At 41.2% G+C, this 22523-nt stretch overlaps 1 protein-coding gene across 1 annotated transcript in view; it reads left to right on the forward strand.

Annotated features, from left to right (window-relative positions):
* The window catches only part of MND1 (meiotic nuclear divisions 1), a 49320-nt gene extending 27403 nt beyond the window's left edge, over nt 1-21917 (forward strand). Inside the window, exons 5-8 of the mRNA XM_045019035.1 lie at nt 3331-3405; nt 5753-5867; nt 18604-18648; nt 21676-21917. Of these exons, the coding sequence (XP_044874970.1) occupies nt 3331-3405; nt 5753-5867; nt 18604-18648; nt 21676-21782 (342 nt within the window). The 3' untranslated portion in view covers nt 21783-21917. The remainder of the gene's footprint in view (nt 1-3330; nt 3406-5752; nt 5868-18603; nt 18649-21675) is intronic.
* Nucleotides 21918-22523: the final 606 nt, after the last annotated feature.

The raw sequence follows: 22523 nt of genomic DNA on the forward strand, positions 1-22523 counted from the left end.
AGCTAATTTGGGTTAAAATAGCAGTGAAGACATGGCAACTCATGTCATCAGTTCGAGTTCAACCCTAGGCTTTCCTTTAGGCCAGTGTTTCCCAAACTTTAATAACCTGTGAACCCCTTTCACTAAAATGTCAAGTCTCACAAACCCCCTCCTAAAAAGGAATATTTCCAGGGATTTTCTCCTTTACCTGAATATAAATTATAAAAGCAGTGATCTTGGAAATATCAAATTTGTTTTTATGACAAACTTATTACACACTATTTATTATTATTTATCATTACAGTATTTTTATTACATTATGAAAACGGCAACACTCTTCCAAGATCTCACTTTCGTAGCTTGTATCACTTTGAATAAGCCTGTTATAAGACAAGGCTCCTATGTTTCATCAAGGAGTATCAGATGTGAAACAGCATGAAGGTATTTAAGAAGCCAACTCAAAGAGTTCCTCCTACACAAGCATTCAGGTCTTGAGCAGTCCAGGCAAACAACGCATGTTACAACAAAGCTTAAACTTGTTCTTCATAATAATTTTAAAAACAATAGTAGCTGCCTATTTAATTTAAAAAACATCGAAAAAAAATCCACCTCCCTTTCCATTTCTTATAAGGAGTCTTGAAGTTTAAATCTCCTCAGTGTGAGAGATATGCTTGCTTTGATCTGCTTAGCTCTTGGAAGTCCAGGTGCTCTGTGCTGCTGGCCCCATGCTGCCTGTGGGGTCCCTAGGGACAGCTCTGTCCGCCATTAGAAATTTTTTTCAAGAGAACCCCCCGTAACATTTCATGAACCCCAGTTTGGGAACCACTGCTTTAGGCTTTACCTCATGCTGCCAGCGTGAGTTACAGACTGAGTTGCTGTGTCGTTGCTGCTATTTTTAATCCAAGTTACCTAACCCCTAGTTAAGAATACATCTTTTTTTGCAGGGTAGATATACCCTGAGTGTGCTGACAGTACATGTTCATAGATTCTAAGGCCCATGGTCTGAACAACTGTATAACTCAGGCTATAGAACTTCCTCAAAATAATTTGAACTAGAGCATATTTTTTGGAATATTCGTTTAAAAATGGCCAGTGATGGGGAATCACTTGGCGATCCTTAGTAAATTGTTCCAGTTATTCATTACCCTTACTGGTAAAAATGTTACATCTTTTTTTCCATCTGAATTTGTTTCTCTTCCATTTCCAGCCATTGGGTCTTGTTATATCTTTGTCTTCTAGACTGAAGAGCACGTTATTAAATATTTGTTACTCTTGTAGATACTTATAGACTGTTCAAGTCACCCCATAACCGACTTTGGGTTAAACTAAACAGATTAAGCTCCTTGAAGATCATTCTTGTGGCTATTCTCTGAACCCTCTTATCAACATCTTTCTTGAATTGTCGACATCAGAACCAGACCCAATATTCCGCCAGCAATTGCACCAGTGCCAAATACAGAGGTAAAATAACCTCTCGGCTCCTATTTACTACTCCCCTGTTTATGTATCCACGGATCACAGTAGCCCTTTTGGCCCCAGTGGTTGTACTGGGACAACTTATTCAACTGATTACCAGCCTGACCCCCCAAGTCCTTTTCAGAATCCCTGCTTCCCAAGATAGAGTCCCTTATCCTATAAGTATGGCCTACATTCTTTGTTGCTAGATGTATGACTTTTTTTATATTTGGCTTTATTGAAATACAAAATATTTGCTTGCACCAAATTTACCAGGCAATCCAGATTGCTCTGTGTCAGTGACCTGTCCTTTTAATTATTTGCAACTCCTCCAACTTTTTGTCATCTGCAAATATTATCAATTGATTTAATTTTTCCCCCAGATTATTGATAAAAATATTAAGTAGCAAAGGGCTAAGAACTGATCCCTGTGGGACCCCACTAGAAACATATTCCTTTCTCAATTGTGGCTTTTTGGACACTTAGTAAAATGTTCTTAAACAATTCCCAATTATAATTCATATTTTTCTGTTTAAATTCTTCCACCTGATTTGGCTCATAATTGTTTTCAGCTTTGAGAAATTGGCAGTTTTATAGCTGTGTGTGTGTTTGGGGTGCACTGTGTAGTTGTAGCTGTGTTTGTCCCAGGATACCGGAGAGATGAGGTGGGTGAGGTAATATCTTTTATTGGACCAACTTCTGTTGGTAAGAGAGACAAGCTTGCAAGCCACACAGAGCTCTTATTCAGAGTGAGTGTGTGTGTGTAAGTACTTATTTGGACTTCATACTGTTCGCACATAACAAATTTGATCAAATCATGATCACTTGTACCTAAGCTAGCACCAAATTTTAGTTTGAGGTCTCCTATAGAATTCTTCCATTTTGTAGTCAACACTTCTTAAATTAGAAAATTGTCATCTGTAATTTCTAGAAATTCTGAGGACGTTTTAGTACTGGCAGCATGAGCCCTCCAGCATATGTGACTCAGACTGAAGTCCCCGCGTGATCATGCAGCCTTTTTTCATAAACAGTAAGATAAGTGCTTAAGGGGCTGGTCATCCTGTTCCCTAGTGTGATTTGGTGGACTGTAGCAGACACCAACAAGTACCCCATTATGTGCTTTTACTATTAGGACATTGATCCATAAGCACTGAAAATAATTTTCTTCCAAGTCTTCACTGAGCTTGTGGTTATTTTCACTGACAGCAGTGAGGGAGTAGTTGGACTTAATTCACCCAAAATTTATGTGCCTTACTTGTTAGTGTAACTTCTATATAAATTGATCACTGTTAATGGGGGTGGGGGAATCTTCCACTCTTTCAGAGTGTGATTACAGTTGCTCAGTATATTGGTAAATCTTGTACAGAATAGGAAGTAATATTTGAAAGTGAATGCTATATAAATAAGTGAGTAGTTGTGCAGCTTCCCACACGCATACAGGCAGATGGCTCCAGCTGTAGCATCATCAATGCAATTTAGCAGAACAGGGGAGCAGGATTTTGGGGATCACAACTCTGCATTCTGTGGGCTTACTACAAACCAGGTGGTTGGGGCAGTGCACAGGTCTTACCAGACTTTGGGAAGGTTCATAAACACCAGGTGGATCTGTCAAAATGTGAACACATTAGTCATTGCTTGCATGGAGTAGGGATGCAGTGGGGGGAGAGGTAACGGCAGCATTATGTTTCTGTATCATGAAGCCTCTTATACCAAGGTTGGCTTCTTGGTTTTGATATGAAACAGGGCTGTTATTGGTGATGGACTGAGGTAGCAAAATGATGTGCCATGAAGGGGAAAAGTCAATATATGACACCCGGTCTATGAAGATGTTTATAAAATCCAACCTTTAAATACCTAATAAAATATGTTGATTGGATTCTGTTTTTCCTTCCTCAGTTGGCTGAAAGTAGCCAGAAGAAAGAGAGGTTACAGCAAAGCATTGAGAAATCAAAAATCGGACGCCAAGAGACTGTAAGTTTTTGTTCATTTTTTCATTAAAGAATCTGTCTGTGAGGATGTACAATCCGTAGATGTTAACATGTTACAGTTTTATATAAAATCATTGAAAATCTTAATAGAATGGCTAAATATTGGAAGAGAGGATGAGGGAGGGGGAAAATATCAGGCTTGCTGATGCATAGCTGATTTTGATCTGTGGTGACTACCAGGTGGGTGTTTCACAGGGTGGGAAATTTTGTGATTGCTTGAGAGCTGCTCTTTATAAACCTGGATCAGACTGAAAACAAAACAAACCAACCCCCAAACTAAACTAATCATAGGTACGTGCTGAAATGCCCAGAGGCTGCTGAATGGCCAAATGAACCCAGCTATGTGTGAATTTAGGTGGTTGTTTAAAATTTGGATCTTGATTTTAGTCGGGCTAAATTTAACGAAGATCCTTTCTGTGTTGAAACTGTTGAAAGAACACTGTCAAACGAAACTTAAAATATGCCACTTCATAGGCATGTTAGGTGGAAATGTCTTTCATACAGTATCCTAACTAAACAGCATTGGGGCAGGTAAATCTAGATTCTTACTGATCAGTAGTATATTTGAAGTAGATCATGTTCTTTGGAGGGACAGTATAGATGTGAAATATTTGAATTAGTTTTTTTACTTTGGAGATTGCTGCTGCCCTAAAATGATGTGAAACAGAGGTAAGGTTTTTGTTATGGAAACAATAATTCCATTAAAAAAACTGTTGAGAACATTAATATTGCACAATCAAGTATCTAGGTATCAGAAAATGTGAAAGTTAAGGATTAATGTGTTATGATACAATCTTGAATTACATGACTGCATACTATTCTCAAATAACATCATACATTTTTTCTACACCCTACAATACATGTGTATAACTTTGTAATAGATTTTTGTTACTCTCACTAAGTGATCTACTGTATGATACCGTTAGTGACATAAAATTATAATGTCAAGTCTCTTCTTTAAAATGGGCTATATTTTTTATTTTATTATTATTCATTCAGTACTCTGAGTAATCAATTACTGTAGTAAGAAAGAGACTCTCTCAGGGCTTGGCTACACTGGCACTTTACAGCGCTGCAACTTTCTCGCTCAAGGGTGTGAAAAAACACCTCCCTGAGCGCAGCAAGTTACAGCGCTGCAAAGCGCCAGTGTAAACAATGCCCCAGCGCTGGGAGCGCGGCTCCCAGCACTGTAAGCTAATCCCCACAGGGAGGTGGAGTACCTGCAGCGCTGGGAGAGCTCTCTCCCAGCGCTGGCGCCGCAACCACACTCGCACTTCAAAGCGCTGCTGCAGGAGCGCTCCCGCGGCAGCGCTGTGCAGCTCTAAGTGTAGCCATACCCTCAGAGAGATGCTATATCCACACACGTTAAAGCAGTGGTTCTCAAACTTTTGTACTAGTGACCCCTTTCACATAGCAAGCCTCTCTATGCAACCCCCCCCCCCGCTTATCAATTAAACACTTTTAAAATATATTTAACACCATTATAAATGCTGGAGGTAAAGTGGGGTTTGGGGTGGAGGCTGACAGCCCACGACCCCCCATGTAATAACCTCATGACCCCCTGAGGGGTCCCAACCCCCAGTTTGAGAACCCCTGCATTAAAGTGTTTAGAATGGAAGAGTGTGGCTCTTCTAATATTATGTGTTTTTATTTTAACTTTAAGCTAGAATTATCTTTCTCATTTACACTAGTCTCAACTATCATAATAAAGTTCAAGTTCAAGTCACAGAGTATTGCATTTAATTAACTATATTTATATTTCTGCCTCACAAGTTAATCTAAACTGGAAACTGACTGTTTCACTGTTGGTATACATGTGCTGGCATATTTTTGGTTGCTAAATAGTTATCAAGATTACATATAATAGTGTGTTTACAGTACAGTAAGGGCTCAGTGAAAGCAGTCAGGTACACTAAAGAAACAATTGCTAGTTATTGATTATGAATGATCATAATGTGTATAGGTAGTGTGGTGAGGATCTGAGATGTGGTCCCAATCCTTATTTACCCATGTGTATAACTAGGAACAAAGAACAGTTTGATTACTTAGAATAATTTTGATTTGTTTAACCACTTTGCCTTGATCTTGCATTCATTATGCACTGAAGACCCACTTTGAAACAGGGCATTTTGAATGTGCATAAAGTGCAGGATTGGTTTGCCTACCTTAAAATAGTAGGAAATGGAGCACCCAACAGTCTATCTGATGGTTTTGGAGAGTAAAATGATATTTGCATTTTGCATAAATGTGTAGTAGTAGTAGTAGTAGTATAATCACTGCCTATTTAATTTTCTTTACTGTTGGTTTCTCCCAAAATGCTTTGAACCCAGGCAGAACGTGCTGCCCTAACAAAGGAACTTGCTGCTCTCCGGCAGAAAAAAGAGCACCTAATGGCAGAAATAGAGAAATACAAAGAATGTGATCCAGATGTTGTTGAAGAAATCCGTAAGTTGTATATTGTGTAGCCTTAATGTGTTTAAAATTTCAAAAAAAGAACCAAACACAGAAGGAAAAATGATGCTTTTCAACAGCTCATAACTCACGCACAGCTGAAAGGATTTTCATGTGGGCACAAAAGGCAGACTTCCTCTGTCAAATTTCAAGTTGGTGCTGCAAACCAAAGAGTTGTAAAAGCTCTAAAAATTCTTCTGACATTTTATTTTATAATCAAGAGTGTTAAGTAACCTAAACACATTGTTACTGGCTTTACTGGTTAACTGAAGTCTTGTTTTGTGAGTGAAATAAGCAGATGTCACTGAACATACATAGGGAACAGACCAATTTGGTAAGCAGGTGTCATTTTTAGGTAATCTCATTTCTGAGTATAATTGCACATGAATGCACTAGTTTTTAATATTTGAAAACCTGGGTGAAGATTATAGATCACAAGTAATTGCAGTTTTTGTTGGCACACTCAGCAGAGAAGTCAAGTTTGAATAAATAGAGAAATTCTTCACAGAAGTGGAGAACCTTAAACTACTGCTGTCTGATTTTTGTACACATTCAGGGGCTAGAGAACACATTTCACGTCTGCTCTAGTCAGTCTGGAGTGGAAACTAATGTGAAAAATACTGTGAATCTGAGAGTATAGATGCGTACATGGTATTTACACTTCAGACAAATTCAAACAAGTCAAAGTGATTAGTCCTCTCTGAGAACTTGTATCTCTGCCAAGTTTATTTTAAAATGAAGCTGTTTTAATTAGCTAAGCAAAAAGCAGTTTTAAAAGCTCGAACACATGTTTTCTTCCACACTGATATATCCAATGACTGGCTCAGTATATTTCGTTCCAGCTTTAGAGCAGGAAAAAAAAACAAAAACTGTTTTTCTTTTTGTTCTGAGAGAAGGAAGGAGAATTTTAATCCTGTAAGGAATATCTTTACAAGAATTGTAAGAGCAAGTGAAAACAAGGGTTTATAATGGAATGGGTCATTCAGACTTTTAGGTACAGATCTTGCAATCATCTTGTCCACGGGGCTCAACACAGGCACTTCAAAAGATTCAACACAGGATAGAGGTTCACCTTCATGGGTCCAGTTCCAGGATCAGGTGTTTAACTAGCACCTGCAACACTCTCTGTTTCAACCCTGAATAATTGTACTTGCCCTGGGATTTCATAGAATCATAGAATTCAAGATCAGAAGGGACCATTATGATCATCTAGTCTGACCTCCTGCAAGATGCAGGCCACATAAGCCGATCCACCCACTCCTTAAGCAAGCGACCCCTGCCCCATGCTTCGGAGGAAGGCGAAAAACCTCCAGGGCCACTGCCAATCTACCCTGGAGGAAAATTCCTTCCCGACCCCAAATATGGCGGTCAGCTGAACCCCGAGCATGCGGGCAAGACTCTCCAGCTATACCCTCTGGAAAAAGGCTAACAATATCCTATCATTGACCCATTGTACTAATTACCAGTGTGGCACTTAATTGACCTATTGACTAAGCCTGTTATCCTATCATACCATCTCCTCCATAAACTTATCCAGTTTAATCTTAAAGTCATGGAGGTCCTTCGCCCCCACTATTTCCCTCGGTAGGCTGTTCCAGAATTGCACTCCTCTGATGGTTAGAAACCTTCGTCTAATTTCAAGCCTAAATTTCCTGACTGACAATTTGTATCCGTTTGTCCTCGTGTCCACATTAGCACTGAGCTGAAATAATTCCTCTCCTTCCCTGGTATTTATCCCTCTGATATATTTAAAGAGTGCAATCATATCTCCTCTTATCCTTCTTTTGGTTAAGGAAAACAAACCGAGCTCCTCAAGTCTCCTTTCATATGACAGGCTTTCCATTACTCGGATCATTCTAGTGGCCCTTCTTTGTACCCGTTCCAGTTTGAGTTCATCCTTCTTAAACATGGGAGACCAAAACTGCACACAATACTCCAAATGAGGTCTCACCAACGCCTTATATAACGGGACTAGCACCTCCTTATCTCTACTAGAAATACCTCGCCTAATGCATCCCAAGACCGCATTAGCTTTTTTAACGGCCACATCACATTGCCTATTCATAGTCATCCTATGATCAACCAGGACTCCTAGGTCCTTCTCCTCCTCCGTTACTTCCAACTGGTGCGTCCCCAGCTTATAACTAAAGTTCTTGTTAGTCATCCCTAAATGCATAACCTTACACTTCTCACTATTGAATTTCATCCTGTTACTAATACACCAGTTTACAAGGTCATCCAAATCTCCCTGGAGGATATCCCGATCCTTTTCCGAATTGGCAATACCTCCCAACTTTGTGTCATCTGCAAACTTTATCAGCCCACTCCTACTTTTGGTTCCGAGATCAGCGATAAATAGATTAAATAAAATCGGACCCAAAACCGAACCTTGAGGAACTCCACTGGTAACCCCCCTCCAACCCGACAGTTCACCCTTCAATACGACCCTTAACTGTTTTTGGACAGGAAGGGGAAGGATCATTAGTTTTTTGTTTTAAATTACTGTTATATTTTAAGAGGAAAAAAATGTTGGGGGGGGAGGATGGAAGAGGAAGATGGGGAATGAAATTAGTGTAAGTAGGTTAGTGCCTAAGCTGGTAAATCTTCATAACAATCTTGTGGAGCTGATATAATGGTTAGGTGAACACGTGATCGGTTTTGTGATGTGGGCAAATGGCTACAGGTGACTAAATGGGGAGCATCACAATTTGTAGTCACTTCTCAGTCACAGAATAAGCTGCAGCTCACTTGGTGGTGTCTTAAAAAGATTACGTAGAAACAGCATTTACCAGAAAAAACCTAAGGAAATGAGAGATGATGTTTGAGACTACTTTGAGAGAGAGACTGGTTGCATCACTTGTACTGTCCCACTGTTAAACAAAGGAATGGAACAACCTTGGTAACTTGGCTTTCCACTAAACAGCTCACTCAGCTCTTTGATGCAGATATTGGATGTGGGGAGATGTACCTGAGACTTCACAACTGTGGGTATGTCTACACTGCAAATAGACACCCGTGACTGGCCTGAGCCAGCTGACTCTGCCTCGTGGGCCTCGGGCTAAGGGGCTGTTTAATTGTGGTGTAGAAGTTCGGACTGGAGCCTGGGCTCTAGGGTCCTGCGAGGTGGGATGGTCTCAGAGCTTGAGCTGCAGCTTAAGCCCGAACATCTACAGCCCGTTAGCCTGAGTCAGTTGGCGCAGGCCAGACATGGGTTTTTAATTGCAGTGTAGACATATCATGAGTGAATTTTTTTGTTTTTGGAGTCCATTGAACTCAAGGGAAATACTCCCACTGACTTCAGTGTTCACTGATCAGACCCTAAGCCAGTGTGGTCACTTTCTCTTTGTTAGGTGCACTATTTCCTGCTTGCATTAGCTCTTGTCTGCTTGGGCAATAAAAGAGGTGTAGTTTTGGCTATAAGAGTTATGAGACCAAGAATTAAGGAGTGGGATTTTAAGAAAAAATATCTTTTTAAAGCTAATAGAGTGCGCGCGCGTGAGTGTGTGTGAGTGTGTGTGAGTGTGTGTGAGTGTGTGTGCGCGCGCGCATGCATGAGTGCGCATGCACAATGTGATATGTGTGAGTACATGACACTGTACATTGTGTGTATGTGTGCGTTGCAGAAATTTTTTGTTACCAGTCCTGACAAAACATATGAGACATTTTTCAAAGACACATTACGTATGTACTGATGAGACTTGACAGTCTAACCTTTTCATAAAGGACATAGGGAGCCTGTACTGATGGAACTTTTTTTTTTTTTAATTAGGCTGACAAAGATCCTAGACACTTTAAAAATACGCTCCCAGAGAAGGGGATTAGCTTCCAATAATTTAGAATGTGCTACTGTGTCTCGCTATATAGACAGAGGTGGAACTATTGTATGCATTTGCACAGGGGTTATTTTCAGGCATAAGTTCTTCATTTTTTGAGAAAGCAATGCTAATATAATTCATATACATGGTGGTTTCAACTGTAGATGGCTTGCACTATGTCATGCTCCATGTCTTTCAAAACCATTCTAACATACAGTGGATCTTAAGCTAGGAGTTGTGACTCCCAGGTGAATTTCCTAGTAATTGCAAAATTTTCTACAATATCTAGACTCAAACATTTCTAGCCCTTGTTGTGAAGATAGCATTCTCAATGTAAATAGCTACTGTAAATAAGATATTTAATGCATAATTTAAATGACAAATAAACTGGATTCAGTGTACACATTTGATGGTGTAGTGAACTTTAAAAGTATTACAGCATATTTGATATTTTGGCTGAAACAGTGCACAGAATTCTGGTAAAGCAGAGCATTGGGGTCATGGGTCATGTTCTTCACTCTGAATATGATGGAAGCTTCTTATGAGCATCCATGTCTTCCCCAATGCTATCAAACAATTAGATTTTTCTTCTTTCAGTGTTTGATAGAGTCTGCTGGTAGAGTTTTGTGGACCCCGACTTGCGTAGGCATTCACATATGAGCTGTTGCCCTGCTTTCTGTTTCATGATCACTGCCTCTTCCATTAACTTTTTTGATCTCCCTCTCATTGCTATAAATAGTCCCTGATGGCAAAATGCAGAACCTTGTCCAAAACCACTGTCAGTGTTGATCTATGGATGAGTCAGCAGTAGTTGCTAGGCAATCAAGGCCTGGTCTATATTACGAGTTTAGGTCGAATTTAGCAGCATTAAATTGAATTAACTCTGCACCCGTCCACACAACAAAGCTATTTACTTCGACATAAAGGGCTCTTAAAATCTATTTCTGTACTCCTCCCCGACGAGGGGAGTAGCACTGAAATCGACATCACCAGGTTGAATGTGGGGTAGTGTGGATGCAATTCGATGGTATTGGCCTCCGGGAGCTATCCCACAGTGCACCATTGTGACCGCTCTGGACAGCAATCTCAACTCGGATGCACTGGCCAGGTAGACAGGAAAGGCCTCGCAAACTTTTGAATTTCATTTCCTGTTTGCCCAGCCTGGAGAGCTGATCAGCATAGGTGACCATGCAGAGCTCATCAGTACAGGTAACCATGCAGTCCGAGAATCAAAAAAGAGCTCCAGCATGGACCGTACGGGAGGTACTGGATCTGATCGCTGTATGGAGCGGCAATTCCGTGCTAGCAGAACTACGTTCCAAAAGATGAAATGCCAAAACATTTGAAAAAATCTCTAAGGGCATGATGGAGAGAGGCCACAATAGGGACTCAATACAGTGCTGCGTGAAAGTTAAGGAGCTCAGACAAGACTACCAGAAAACTAAAGAAGCAAATGGATGCTCTGGGGCAGAGCCACAGACATGCCGCTTCTACGCTGAGCTGCATGCACCACTACCCTGCCACCACTACCCCACCCTTGACCGTGGATTCCGAGGAGGGTGTATTCTCAGCCATGCCTGAGGATTTTGCGGACGGGGAAGATGAGGAGGAGGAGGAGGACGAGCTTGAGGAGAGTACACAGCACACCGTTCTCCCCAACAGCCAGGATCTTTTTCCTCACCCTGACTGAAATACCCTCCCAATCCGGTATCCCGGACCATGAAGCCGGAGAAGGGAGCTCTGGTGAGTGTACCTTTGTAAATATAAAACCTGGTTTAAAAGCAAGTGTTTTTTAATGATTAATTTGCCCTGAGGACTTGGGATGCATTCGCGGCCAGTAGAGCTACTGGTAAAGTCTGTTAACGTGTCTGGGGATGGAGCAGAAGTTCTCCAGGGACATCTCCATGAAGCTGTCCTGGAGATACTCCAAAAGCCTTTGCAGAAGGTTTCTGGGCAGGGCAGTCTTATTCCGTCCTCCATGGTAGGACACTTTACCACGCCATGCTAGTAGCAAGTAATCTGGTAACATTGCGTGACAAAGCTTGGCAGCATATGGTCCCGGTGTTTGCTGGCATTCAAACAACATCCGTTCTTTATCTCGCTGTGTTATCCTCAGGAGAGTGATATCGTTCATGGTAACCTGGTTGAAATACAGGAATTTAATTAAGGGGACATTCAGAGGTGGCTGTTCCTATTGGGCTGTTTGCCTGTGGCTGAAAAGAAATTCTCCCCGCGGTTAGCCAAGCAGTCGGGGGGGGCGGGCATTGGTGCTGAGCTGTTCGCGTTTGGCTAGCAGGGATCTTCCCTGATACCAGCCACGTGGGGAGGGGAGGGGTAAAGCGCTCATACCAGAGAATTGGATGGGTGGGGGAGTTTCGTTTGGTTTCTGCTGCTGCACGTTAACACGAAAACCGCAGTACTCAACGGGCTTTGCTTGGTATGGGAAAGGAGGGCGCTGCTTTTATGAAGGTTTCAGAAGCCGAAAGACTATGGCTTACCATGGCCGCATGCAAGCTGAATTCTGTTACCCGGCCCCACGTCTGCAATCTCTAACACCAAAGTCGCATGCACTCAATATTAAAACGCAAAATGCGACCTTGTACCGACATCACATGTGCCAAGTAATGTGAATAGTGTTGTTCACCGTGAAAGAGTATACCCGTTGTTCTGTAAAATGTATCTTCTCTCTCTTTTTTCCCTCCTGCAGCTGCAAATTTTTCAAGCCTCTTTTCTCCATCTCGAAGACTATCTCAGATAAGGTGACCAAAAAAAACCACACATGCGATGAAATGGTCTCTGAGATCATGCAGTCGAACCGCAATGAAAGAGCTCATCTGAATGAGTGGAAGGACACGGTATCACAGTACAGGAAAGTGGCCAATGAACATGAGGACAGGAGGGAGGAACGTGAGGACAGGAGGGATGATCAAGATGAGAGGTGGTGGCAGGAAGATCAGAAGAGGCAGGATGCAATGCTGGGGCTACTGCGGGATCAAACGGACATGCTCCGGCATCTGGTGGAGCTTCAGGAATGGCAGCAGGATCACAGAGTGCCGCTGCAGCCCCTGTTTAACTGCCCTCCCCCCTGCCCAAGTTCCATAGCCTGCTCACCCAGATGCCCAAGAACGCGGGGTGCGGGGAGGCTCCGTGCACCCTGCCACTCCACCCCAGTGGACAGCCCAAGCAACAGAAGGCTGGCATTCAACAAGTTTTGAAGTGGCCTTTTTCTTCACTCCTCCTCTCCTCCCACACCCCACCCGGGCTACCTTGTCAGTTCTCTCCCTATTTTTATAATTAATTAATGAAGAATACATGGTTTTTAAACAATAGTGACTTTATTTCCTTTGCAAGCAAGCTGTGATTGAAGGGGGGAGGGTGGGTGGCTTACAGGGAATGAGTCAACCAAGGGGGCGGGTTTTCATCAAGGAGAAACAAAGAGAACTGTCACACCGTTCATGAAACTGGTTTTCAAAGCTTCTCTGATGTGCAGCGCTTCCTGGTGTGCTCTTCTAATCGCCCTGGTGTCTTGCTGCACGTAATCAGCGGCCAGGTGATTTGCCTCGACCTCCCACCCCGCCATAAACATCTCCCCCATTACTCTCTCAGAGATTGTGGAGCACACAGCAAGCAGCAATAACAATGGGAATATTGGTTTGGCTGAGGTCTGAGTGAGTCAGTAAAGTGCTCCAGCGTCCCTTTAAACGTCCAAATGCACATTCTACCACCATTCTGCACTTGCTCAGCCTATAGTTGAACAGCTCCTGATTACTTTCCAGGCTGCCTGTGTACAGCTTCATGAGCCATGGCATCAAGGGGTAGGCTGGGTCCCCAAGGATAACTATAGGCATTTCAACATCTCCAATGGTTATTTTCTGGTCTGGGAAGTAAATCCCTTGCTGCAGCCGTTTAAACAGATTAGTGTTCCTGAAGACGCGACCGTCATGAACCCTTCCCGGCCATCCCATGTTGATGTTGGTGAAATGTCCCTTGTGATCCACCAGTGCTTGCAGCACCATTGAAAAGTACCCCTTGTGGTTTATGTACTGGCTGCCCTGGTGCTCCGGTGCCAAGATAGGGATATGGGTTCCGTCTATTGCCCCACCACAGTTAGGGAATCCCATTGCAGCAAAGCCATCCAATATGACCTGCACATGTCCCAGAGTCACTACCTTTGGTAGCAGCAGCTCAGTGATTGCTTTGGCTACTTGCATCACAGCAGCCCCCACAGTAGATTTGCCCACTCCAAATTGATGCCCGGCTGACCGGTAGCTGTGTGGCGTTGCAAGCTTCCACAGGGCTATTGCCACTCACTTCTCAACTGTGAGGGCTGCTCTCATCTTGGTATTCTGGCGCTTCAGGGTAGGGGAAAGCAAGTCACAAAGTTCCATGAAAGTGGCCCTACGCATACGAAAGTTTCGCAGCCACTGGCAGTCGTCCCACATCTGCAACACAATGCAGTCCCACCAGTCTGTGCTTGTTTCCCGGGCCCAGAATTGGCGTTCCATGGCATGAACCTGCCCCATAAGCACCATGATCTCCAAAAGCGCTGGGGCCAGCGGTTTGAGAGAATTCTGTGTCCATGTCCTCATCACTCTTGTCGCTGCGCTGCCGCCGCCTCCTCGCCTGGTTTTGCAGGTTCTTGTTCAGCAAAAACTGCACGATAATGCGCGAGATGTTTACAATGTTCATGACTGCTGCATTGAGCTGAGCGGGCTCCATGCTTGCCGTGGTATGGCGTCTGCACAGGTAACCCAGGAAAAAAGGCGTGAAATGGTTGTCTGCTGTTGCTTTCACGGAGGGAGAGGGGGGACTGATGACATGTACCCAGAACCACCCGCGACAATGTTTTTTACCCCACCGGGCATTGGGATCTCAACCCAGAATTCCAATGAGCGGGGGAGACTGCGGGAACTATGGGATAGCTACCCACAGTGCAACACTCCGGAAGTCAATGCTAGCCTCGGTACTATGGACGCACACCGCCGAATTAATGTGCTTAGTATGGCCGCATGCACTCGACTTTATACAATCTGTTGCCAAAAATGGAATTCTGTAAAATCAGAGTAATTCCGTAGTGTAGACATACCCCAAGTTAGCAGTGTGCTCTCCTGTATGCCAAGTGTGTAAGTTCTGCAATGCACTATGACCAGTGGTCTTGGAAGTGGCATTCCTAATAAACGTGAACTCAGAACTTGATTGCATGAGCTCACTTTCATTAGTAGGCATCTTATGTCACACAGCTCCCAGGAATAGCCTAAAGAAGCTTCTCCAAGAGAGGTCAAGAATTAGTGTGAGAGGAAAATCTGGCCTATTGTACTTGGAGGGGGTAAGGGAAATGTTTAATTAATTTCTCAACAGCAGAGGCTTTGGACCAAGGGGAGTAGAAAATTTTCTATACAAAATTGTTTCTGTCAGTAGGAAGAAGTATAGAAGATTAAGGTTCATAGACAATTCTTACTATAGCTACCATTTTGATATTTAAATGCAACTATATAGAAAGGGAGACTCATCAGAGTGAATTCCATTTCTGTAACTATAGGGTTCTTATTTACTGAGACCTCCCTGCATGAGCAGTACTAGGAAGCCCACAACTAACAGTGCTTGTTAGCCTGTGAGTATAATTGCACCTGCTGTTGATCCATACAACAGAATTACACTTCATGATGTAAAAGTTACTTTACCCCAAAAATATTTAAGAAGTTAGTTATATTTTGCATTACCTGGTAACAGTTCTGCAGGCTGATTGTTAAGTATATCCAGGGGCAGCTCTTTTTTTTTTTTTTTTTGCCGCCCCAAGCACGGCAGTCGGGGAGCCTTCAGCGGCGGTTCTGCAGGAGGTCCGCTGGTCCCGTGGATTTGGCAGCGGGTCTGCGGGTGATCTACTGGTCCCGCGCCTTCGGTGTACTTGCCACCGAAACCGCGGGAGCAGCGGACCTCCAACAGAAACGCCGCCGAAGACTCCCTGACTGCCGCCCTCACGATGACTGGCACGCCGCTCCCCCCCGGCTTGCCGCCCCAGGCATGTGCTTGCTGCCTGGGGCCACCCCTGACTATATCCTTGAAAAGTTGCCAGTTTTCTCTGCAATCTCTGATCCTTTCAGTGAAGACATCCATAAAACCTGCCTGCTGAGTTAGTATGGTAGCTCACACCATCACCAACTGCTACTTGTTTTGTAAATTAGCTACTTTGTCTTGGGAGACTTGGCATTTCATTATTCTCATGGGCAAGATCTTGAGGTTCCCGTTTTTGGAGATCTTATTTTGTACATAAAAATGTTAAGATAAGCCTTAAGGGTGGCCTGGTAAGATAAAGTAGTCAGAGTAAGAAAGGGAATTCAGTACAATTCTTTCTTTGCCACCTTAAAAACTTGAAGGAAGAAAATCAATGTGCAGGTTCTGGATGCTGAGAGTTTTCAGCATTTATTAGTAACATTGCTGGGACTGAACATTATTGGGTCATTGTTTCTACAGTAACCCTTTAGAGATGAACAATGACTGATTTTAAACAAAAAAAAATGGCTTGTCCTTTTTTGCTGCTTTATGTCTAAAGAGAGCCTGAAAGTGGCTTTTAAAAAGATCTGTGTGTTGTTTTTTTTACCATAAAAACATCAAGAATGTCATTGTCAACTCTACTTCTGCTGGAGTGATCTAATGGATGTCTTGGAGCATGTACATTATGATTTCACACACCTTAACTGTTTAATCTTTGGCAAAGATTAGTTTTCTATACAGTGTTACCATTCATAGAAGTTGAATAGACTTTAGCAAAACAAACCAAGTTAGAAAGCGTGACTAAAAATCCTTTCTCATCTTAACTGTTAAACCTTCGCTTTCCAGCGCTTGTGATGTCATTTCTCTACTTCTACAATCAGAAGCAGTGCTTAATTTGTGCCAGGGCTGAGCCCTGGCTCCTCTGGGCTTGTCAGTCACAGCTCTGGCACCTTTGGGCTTGCCACATCAGTTATGAAAGTAAAAAAATTGCTTGAGCTCCAGCACCTCTTTCATTACAAATTAAGCACTGATCAGAAGATGCTACCTACCAATGTTTCAGCTCCAGCAATGGGAGTGCTAGCAAAGGCAAGGCTCCAGGCAGCTACCAGCTATTTTTTTTTTTAATTAAACTTTATTTAGGAAGTTTTATCAGGTTTAAAAATCCATGCCATGTAAATATCAGAGACAAAACAATGATTGTTATCACAGTGAGATTTTGTTTAGAGAAATATTAATATAGTAAAACAGCAATATAATCATCAGATCTCTCCATTTAACAGGGTGTTACCAGATTAGAGTCAGAATCTTTATAGTACCCATGATATGCTTCTGGTGATATTATTAAAATAAGTAAAATCTCTGCACATATTTGACAAACCAAGCATGTCTATCAAATGTTAATATTTAAAAGAAATTGGACAGGTGTGTTGTGCTTTTTGCAGGTGAATGTACTTTGTCTTGGTATTGAATAAATAGTAATTAAATATATAAGTACCTATTTATCCTCTAGTTGCTGAGAATGTAATTGGCTACCATCATTTTATGTACTACATTGCCTAACCCTGCTCACAGCGGGTCTATACAATATACTCTTGTTTAGGCTTGGAGAAAAAGTGTATTTTTGAAATATTTTAGCTAATGTCTTTTAAAACCCTAGTGTTGGCTGGGCAAGTTGTGTATATATTTTGGTACACGCAAGCAAGTATAGATAAGCCCTAGATTCAGATACAACTTTCCCTATCTATACTAGGGTTTAAAACATGCTAGTTAAAATGGTTTAGCTAACACATTTGAAAAATGAACATTTTATCCTAGACTACACAAGCCCTTATTTCGTAGACCTGCTCTGAGCAGAGTTAGGCCATACAGTGCTTAAAATGCTGATGTTGCCAGTACATTGTCAGTGCTAGCATTCCCATTGATGGAGCTGCTGAACCAGTGGAAGCAACAATGGAAAATTCTCGGAACAAATGCCAGTGCAGAGAAGAGTATAGAGTCTCTCAGGACAGATATGACCTGAATTTCCAATATAAAAAACAAACAACACTCTCTCTTTGCCTTCATACATCATAAAGAAGCAAAAAGGGCAAAGTCCAATTTCCCTTCCCCCCCTTTTAAAGCCATCTTTAAAGAATTCAGAGCTTTCACCACTAAATTTTACTATTATCTAAGTTCCCAGGCTGATACAGCATTTACACCAATGGGGACAAGAAGATTTAACAAACTTTCTTAGAAACTGGTTTGTGTCATAAAAACTCTTTTAAAGCTACTTGCAGTGGAGATGGGTTTTTTTTAAAAGTGTGTTAAACTTTATTTTTGCATTTGTTATCCAGAAACGTTATTCTATCTGTCTTATCAAAGGGGTTCTTAGTATCTTTGAAGTCCTGAGAACCTTTCTGGTTCCTTCTTCTAAGGCACATGATACACAACTGGATTTACCTCACAGGCCACTACCATTGCTATGTGCTGTTTCGCTAAAGAATCGTGCACACCTGTGAAATAAGAATATTTACAGGTGAGAGAGATTGCTCCTGAGTATTACCAAGCATTCTCTCTCAGAGAAGAGGCAGCTGTCCCTGCAGCACTTCCAGCCCATGGACCTAATTCAGATCTCCCACATAGCTGGGCAGAGCACTATTGCTGAGCCACCAACCAGGCTAAACCAGAATTATTTTCTTTTAAAATACATTCTTAAAAATACTTTTGACACTTCAAATGGTATCTTTTATGGTCCTTTGTTAATGATTTTTCATTAAACTAGTTTTGGGGCATGGTTGAATCTTAAAAAAGACATATTTGAAAGCCACAGATGAGTATCTTCATTGTGGTCAGTGGATTCATAGGAACTGTGTCAAGATAAACATCATCTCACTGTTTTGCACTTGTTAAATTATGTGACTGTACATGGTTTTTCTCACTTTCAGGTCAAGCAAACAAAGTTGCCAAGGAAGCAGCCAACAGATGGACTGGTGGGTATGCATTTACAGTGTTCAACAACTATCTTAATTCTGGCACTGGAGTGTAGCGAAACTTAACTCAGCGTTCTGCTCAGTGACTTATAGGGCTTTTAAATTATATGTTATTTTTCAGCTAAGGTGAGCCTTGATTCTGGAAGTGCAGGGAAATAACCCCCCTAGAAAAATGTGCTTTCATGGGTGCATAGATGTGTGTGTTTCATGTATATAATTCACAACCTACCAGGTTAATTTTTTTTAAAATGCACAGCAGACTTCCTCTCCTAGTAGAAACTTGGTTTGCCAGATTTCAGTCTGGAGCTAATTTCTACAGTTGATATCAGGAGACTTCAATAGCAGGAGTCCCTTAATGTTAGCGATGTGGTTGGCACTGGCATAGAAAATTACATGGATTATTTTATGAATGTAATCTTAATTTACATTTTTAATGTGTTTTAAATTTACAGTACTATATAGAGGTTTTGTTGTCGCTGGTGTGCATTCAGATGCAAATATATGTGGAGTGATAAAGTAATTATTCTTGCTTAGAGTATGTAGTTCATTTGCTCAGTGTCACAGATGAAATCTATAAGCTGTTGCAGTTTTGAAGAAGGTTACTGCATTATGTTCTTATAGAAATATTTTACCAATTATTTTCCCCTCCCTTTTGCTCTGCAGGTGATTTGTGTTACATATTGCCCTTTTGCAGAGCAAACAATGTGTATTTTTCATTTGAGTTTTAATTGGTGGGAATATTGTTTGTAAATTACATTTTTTTCAGAATTTGTCCCTGTTCACTGTATCGTAAGTGAATAGCCCAATCTTTTCTAGAAACAGAGAAGTGGTAGGCGATAAATTGTATTTCAGGTTTTATAGAAAAAGAAGAATCTTTTAATGGTTATTTTGTCTTGTCATTTATATCTTATCTTAGAACAGAATTGTTGTTATTACTGCCCCATTGTGAAACTGGAAAAAGTATTTATTTTTAAAGATCATTTCTGTGTGGGTATTGAGTGTTTCTGAGAGGTGTTTGAGAGATTGTACTTCGCTCTCTAATCTGTAAACTTGGTTCCATATTGTAGCATATCTGCTCAAGAACAATTTTATAATCAAATATCTGTTGGTAAAAACTTGACTTCAAAGATACATAGTCATGGAGCAGCTTGATAGATAATTCCCCCAACCTAAACAATTGCTAAATTACAGAGGTTAGCATAACAATCAAATCATCAGTTTTATATTAATCTAAGATGTAATGTAAAATATAATTAAAGGATAATGAATAATTATGATAAAATCTAATACAAAATAAAACCACTTACCAAAGCTTAAGTATTTTGAAGTTTAATTTTCCCCAAATTTTTCAAACTAAATCCATATTATGCAACCCAAAAAAAAGAAGAAATGTCTTACTTTGTTGTAAGTAAAATAATGACTTTAGCAGCAAGTAGATTTATCATTAATTCTAAAATTAACTAACTTATAGAGCACTAGCACCACATTCTTTGATGGTTAAAATACATGTACTAAAGAATTACATAGTTTTGACTCCAGGAGTTTACTTAAAATTCTAAATAGGGAAAAACCTTGGACATGTCTTCTTTGTTACTTTATGACAATACATGCGTTTTCTACATTACAGAATTTTACTGTATTTGTTCACAGTTGTCTTCTGTCAAGCTAGATGATACAACAGACCAGGACTTAGCAGTAAACATGTAGCAGGGCAAATCATGTTCAGATTCATGTTAGCTAACTTAGGGCTTGTCTACCCTGGCACTTTACAGCGCTGCAACTTTCTCGCTCAAGGGTGTGAAAAAACACCTCCACTGAGCGCTGTAAAGTGCTAGTGTAGACAGTGCACCGGCTCTGGGAGCCGCGCCTCTCGTGGAGGGGGGTGTGTGTGTGTGTGTGTGTTTGCCGTGACTACACAAGCCACGTTAAAGTGCTGCCGTGGCAGTGATTTAACGTTGCCACTGTAGAGTAGCCCTTATTCAACTGTTCAGTAGTAGTGGGAGAATGTATTCAGTGACTCCAAAAGCCCACTAATTAAACTAGTCCTCTGATTAGTGCCCCACAGTGTACTGGTGGCCTTTTGAAAAGTCACCCAGAATACACTGCCTCTGGAAGCTGTATTGGGAACTGTGAAGTAGCTACCCTCACGGAATTGCAGTTGTAATTTTTTAGAACAGCACGTTATAGGTGCATGGCCAAACTTGTGAAGGTTGTTAACATAATTCAGTGTGGATATACTGAACTTTTACCTTTACACCAGTGCAGTACAGCTGGCCCAGTTACAAGCTAGACTACACCAGCCCTAAAATTAGTGGAGATCAAGTAAAATTATGACCTCATCGGAGGCAAGAGACGTTTGGATACTTGAGGAGAAAGGATTCTTTATCAGACTGTTTGAAACACTTCAGTTTGGTTTTGGTACATCTATTTGGCTTCAATTATTAACACTTTAACAAATTAAGCTGTGAGAGTTCACAGAAAATGCACATTCTTTAGGATGTTCAGCAGGTCCTCAGCATAATCAGGGAAGAACAGATTTGATATTGCTAATATTTCTTGGGTGAAAATAATCAGATAGGAATATTTTTTAAAAGCATACACCTTTTCAAGTTTCTGTTCATAAACCATGAAGAAGCTCCCCCAAAATAACTGTACAAGCTTAATTTTTTCTAATCTGTTAAGTAATATTTTAACTATACAAAATAAAATAGCTACATAATTTGTAGCTAAGGACATAATAGTGACTAAAAACTCATTTTGAGCATAATTTTTATTTTTATGCACACATTTTTACCAACCCTATTTGCCTTATTAGCATTTGTAGCAGTGCTCAGTTATTCATAAAAACAGAACAAGTATTTGATTTCTCTTTCCCCTCTTAGCCCTACCTAGTAAATTATATTCAGAAGCTTTGCAGCTCTGTGTTTTTTTGGATGTTTCCAGAGGTTGTGAAGTGTTTACGGTAGTGAGGAATCTAGTGCCCCCATTCTGCTTGTGAACTGAAACATTTCTTCACTCTGTTCACAGATAATATCTTTGCAATAAAATCTTGGGCCAAACGGAAATTTGGATTTGAAGAGAACAGAATTGACAAAAGTTTTGGGATTCCAGAAGACTTTGACTATATTGATTAATGTGATACTGACACAAGTGTACATATCTTATTTAATATTGCTTAGCTGACATTTGTCTGTATTGCTTTTCAAAATCAAACCAAACCAAACACCCCCTTGTATTAGTTGCACTTTTCATTAATGTTAATAAAATGTAAACAATACATTGTCGGTTTTGTTTCCCCCTCCCGCATTACTTCCAGAACTCTAAATCACTCAGTGCCAGAGTGAGACAGCCCAAGTATTAAGGAAGGCTGTGCAGGGTAGTTGTCATAAGGTCCTGGTCTTCATGCTTCTGGTTGCTTGTTATAAGAACCAGGAGGAGCCCAATCAAGAGGAAGCCAAAATCTCCAAGAAATTCCCATCTAGGCATGTTCAGCAGTTTGACTCTGCTGAAGAGTCTGTGGAATGGGAATAACATTGAGGACTTAGAAGCAAGAAGGTTTCCACTGATCTGGATGAGGACAAACTATCAGTCAACCAATACACGTCCACCTAACCATGTTGACGCGTCAGTCACATACTCTGTAGAAGACTTAGTTCAGCATCCCAAAGTGTGAATCAGGATAAGTAAGTTGCAGAGAGTGAACGGGTTGATCTGTATAATGACACCATCATAAGAAATAATGACTAAAACTACTAATCATCCCAGAGGTAGAGAAGGTGGACAACGTTCGGGGGCTGATTGTGGGAAGTAATGTAGGAGGGAGGGTAGAACTGGTAAGGGACAATGAATAGTCCTTGAGACAAACAGATTGGGGA

Source organism: Mauremys mutica, chromosome 5 (assembly GCF_020497125.1).
Source record: "Mauremys mutica isolate MM-2020 ecotype Southern chromosome 5, ASM2049712v1, whole genome shotgun sequence".
In the NCBI taxonomy this organism is placed as follows: domain Eukaryota; kingdom Metazoa; phylum Chordata; order Testudines; family Geoemydidae; genus Mauremys; species Mauremys mutica.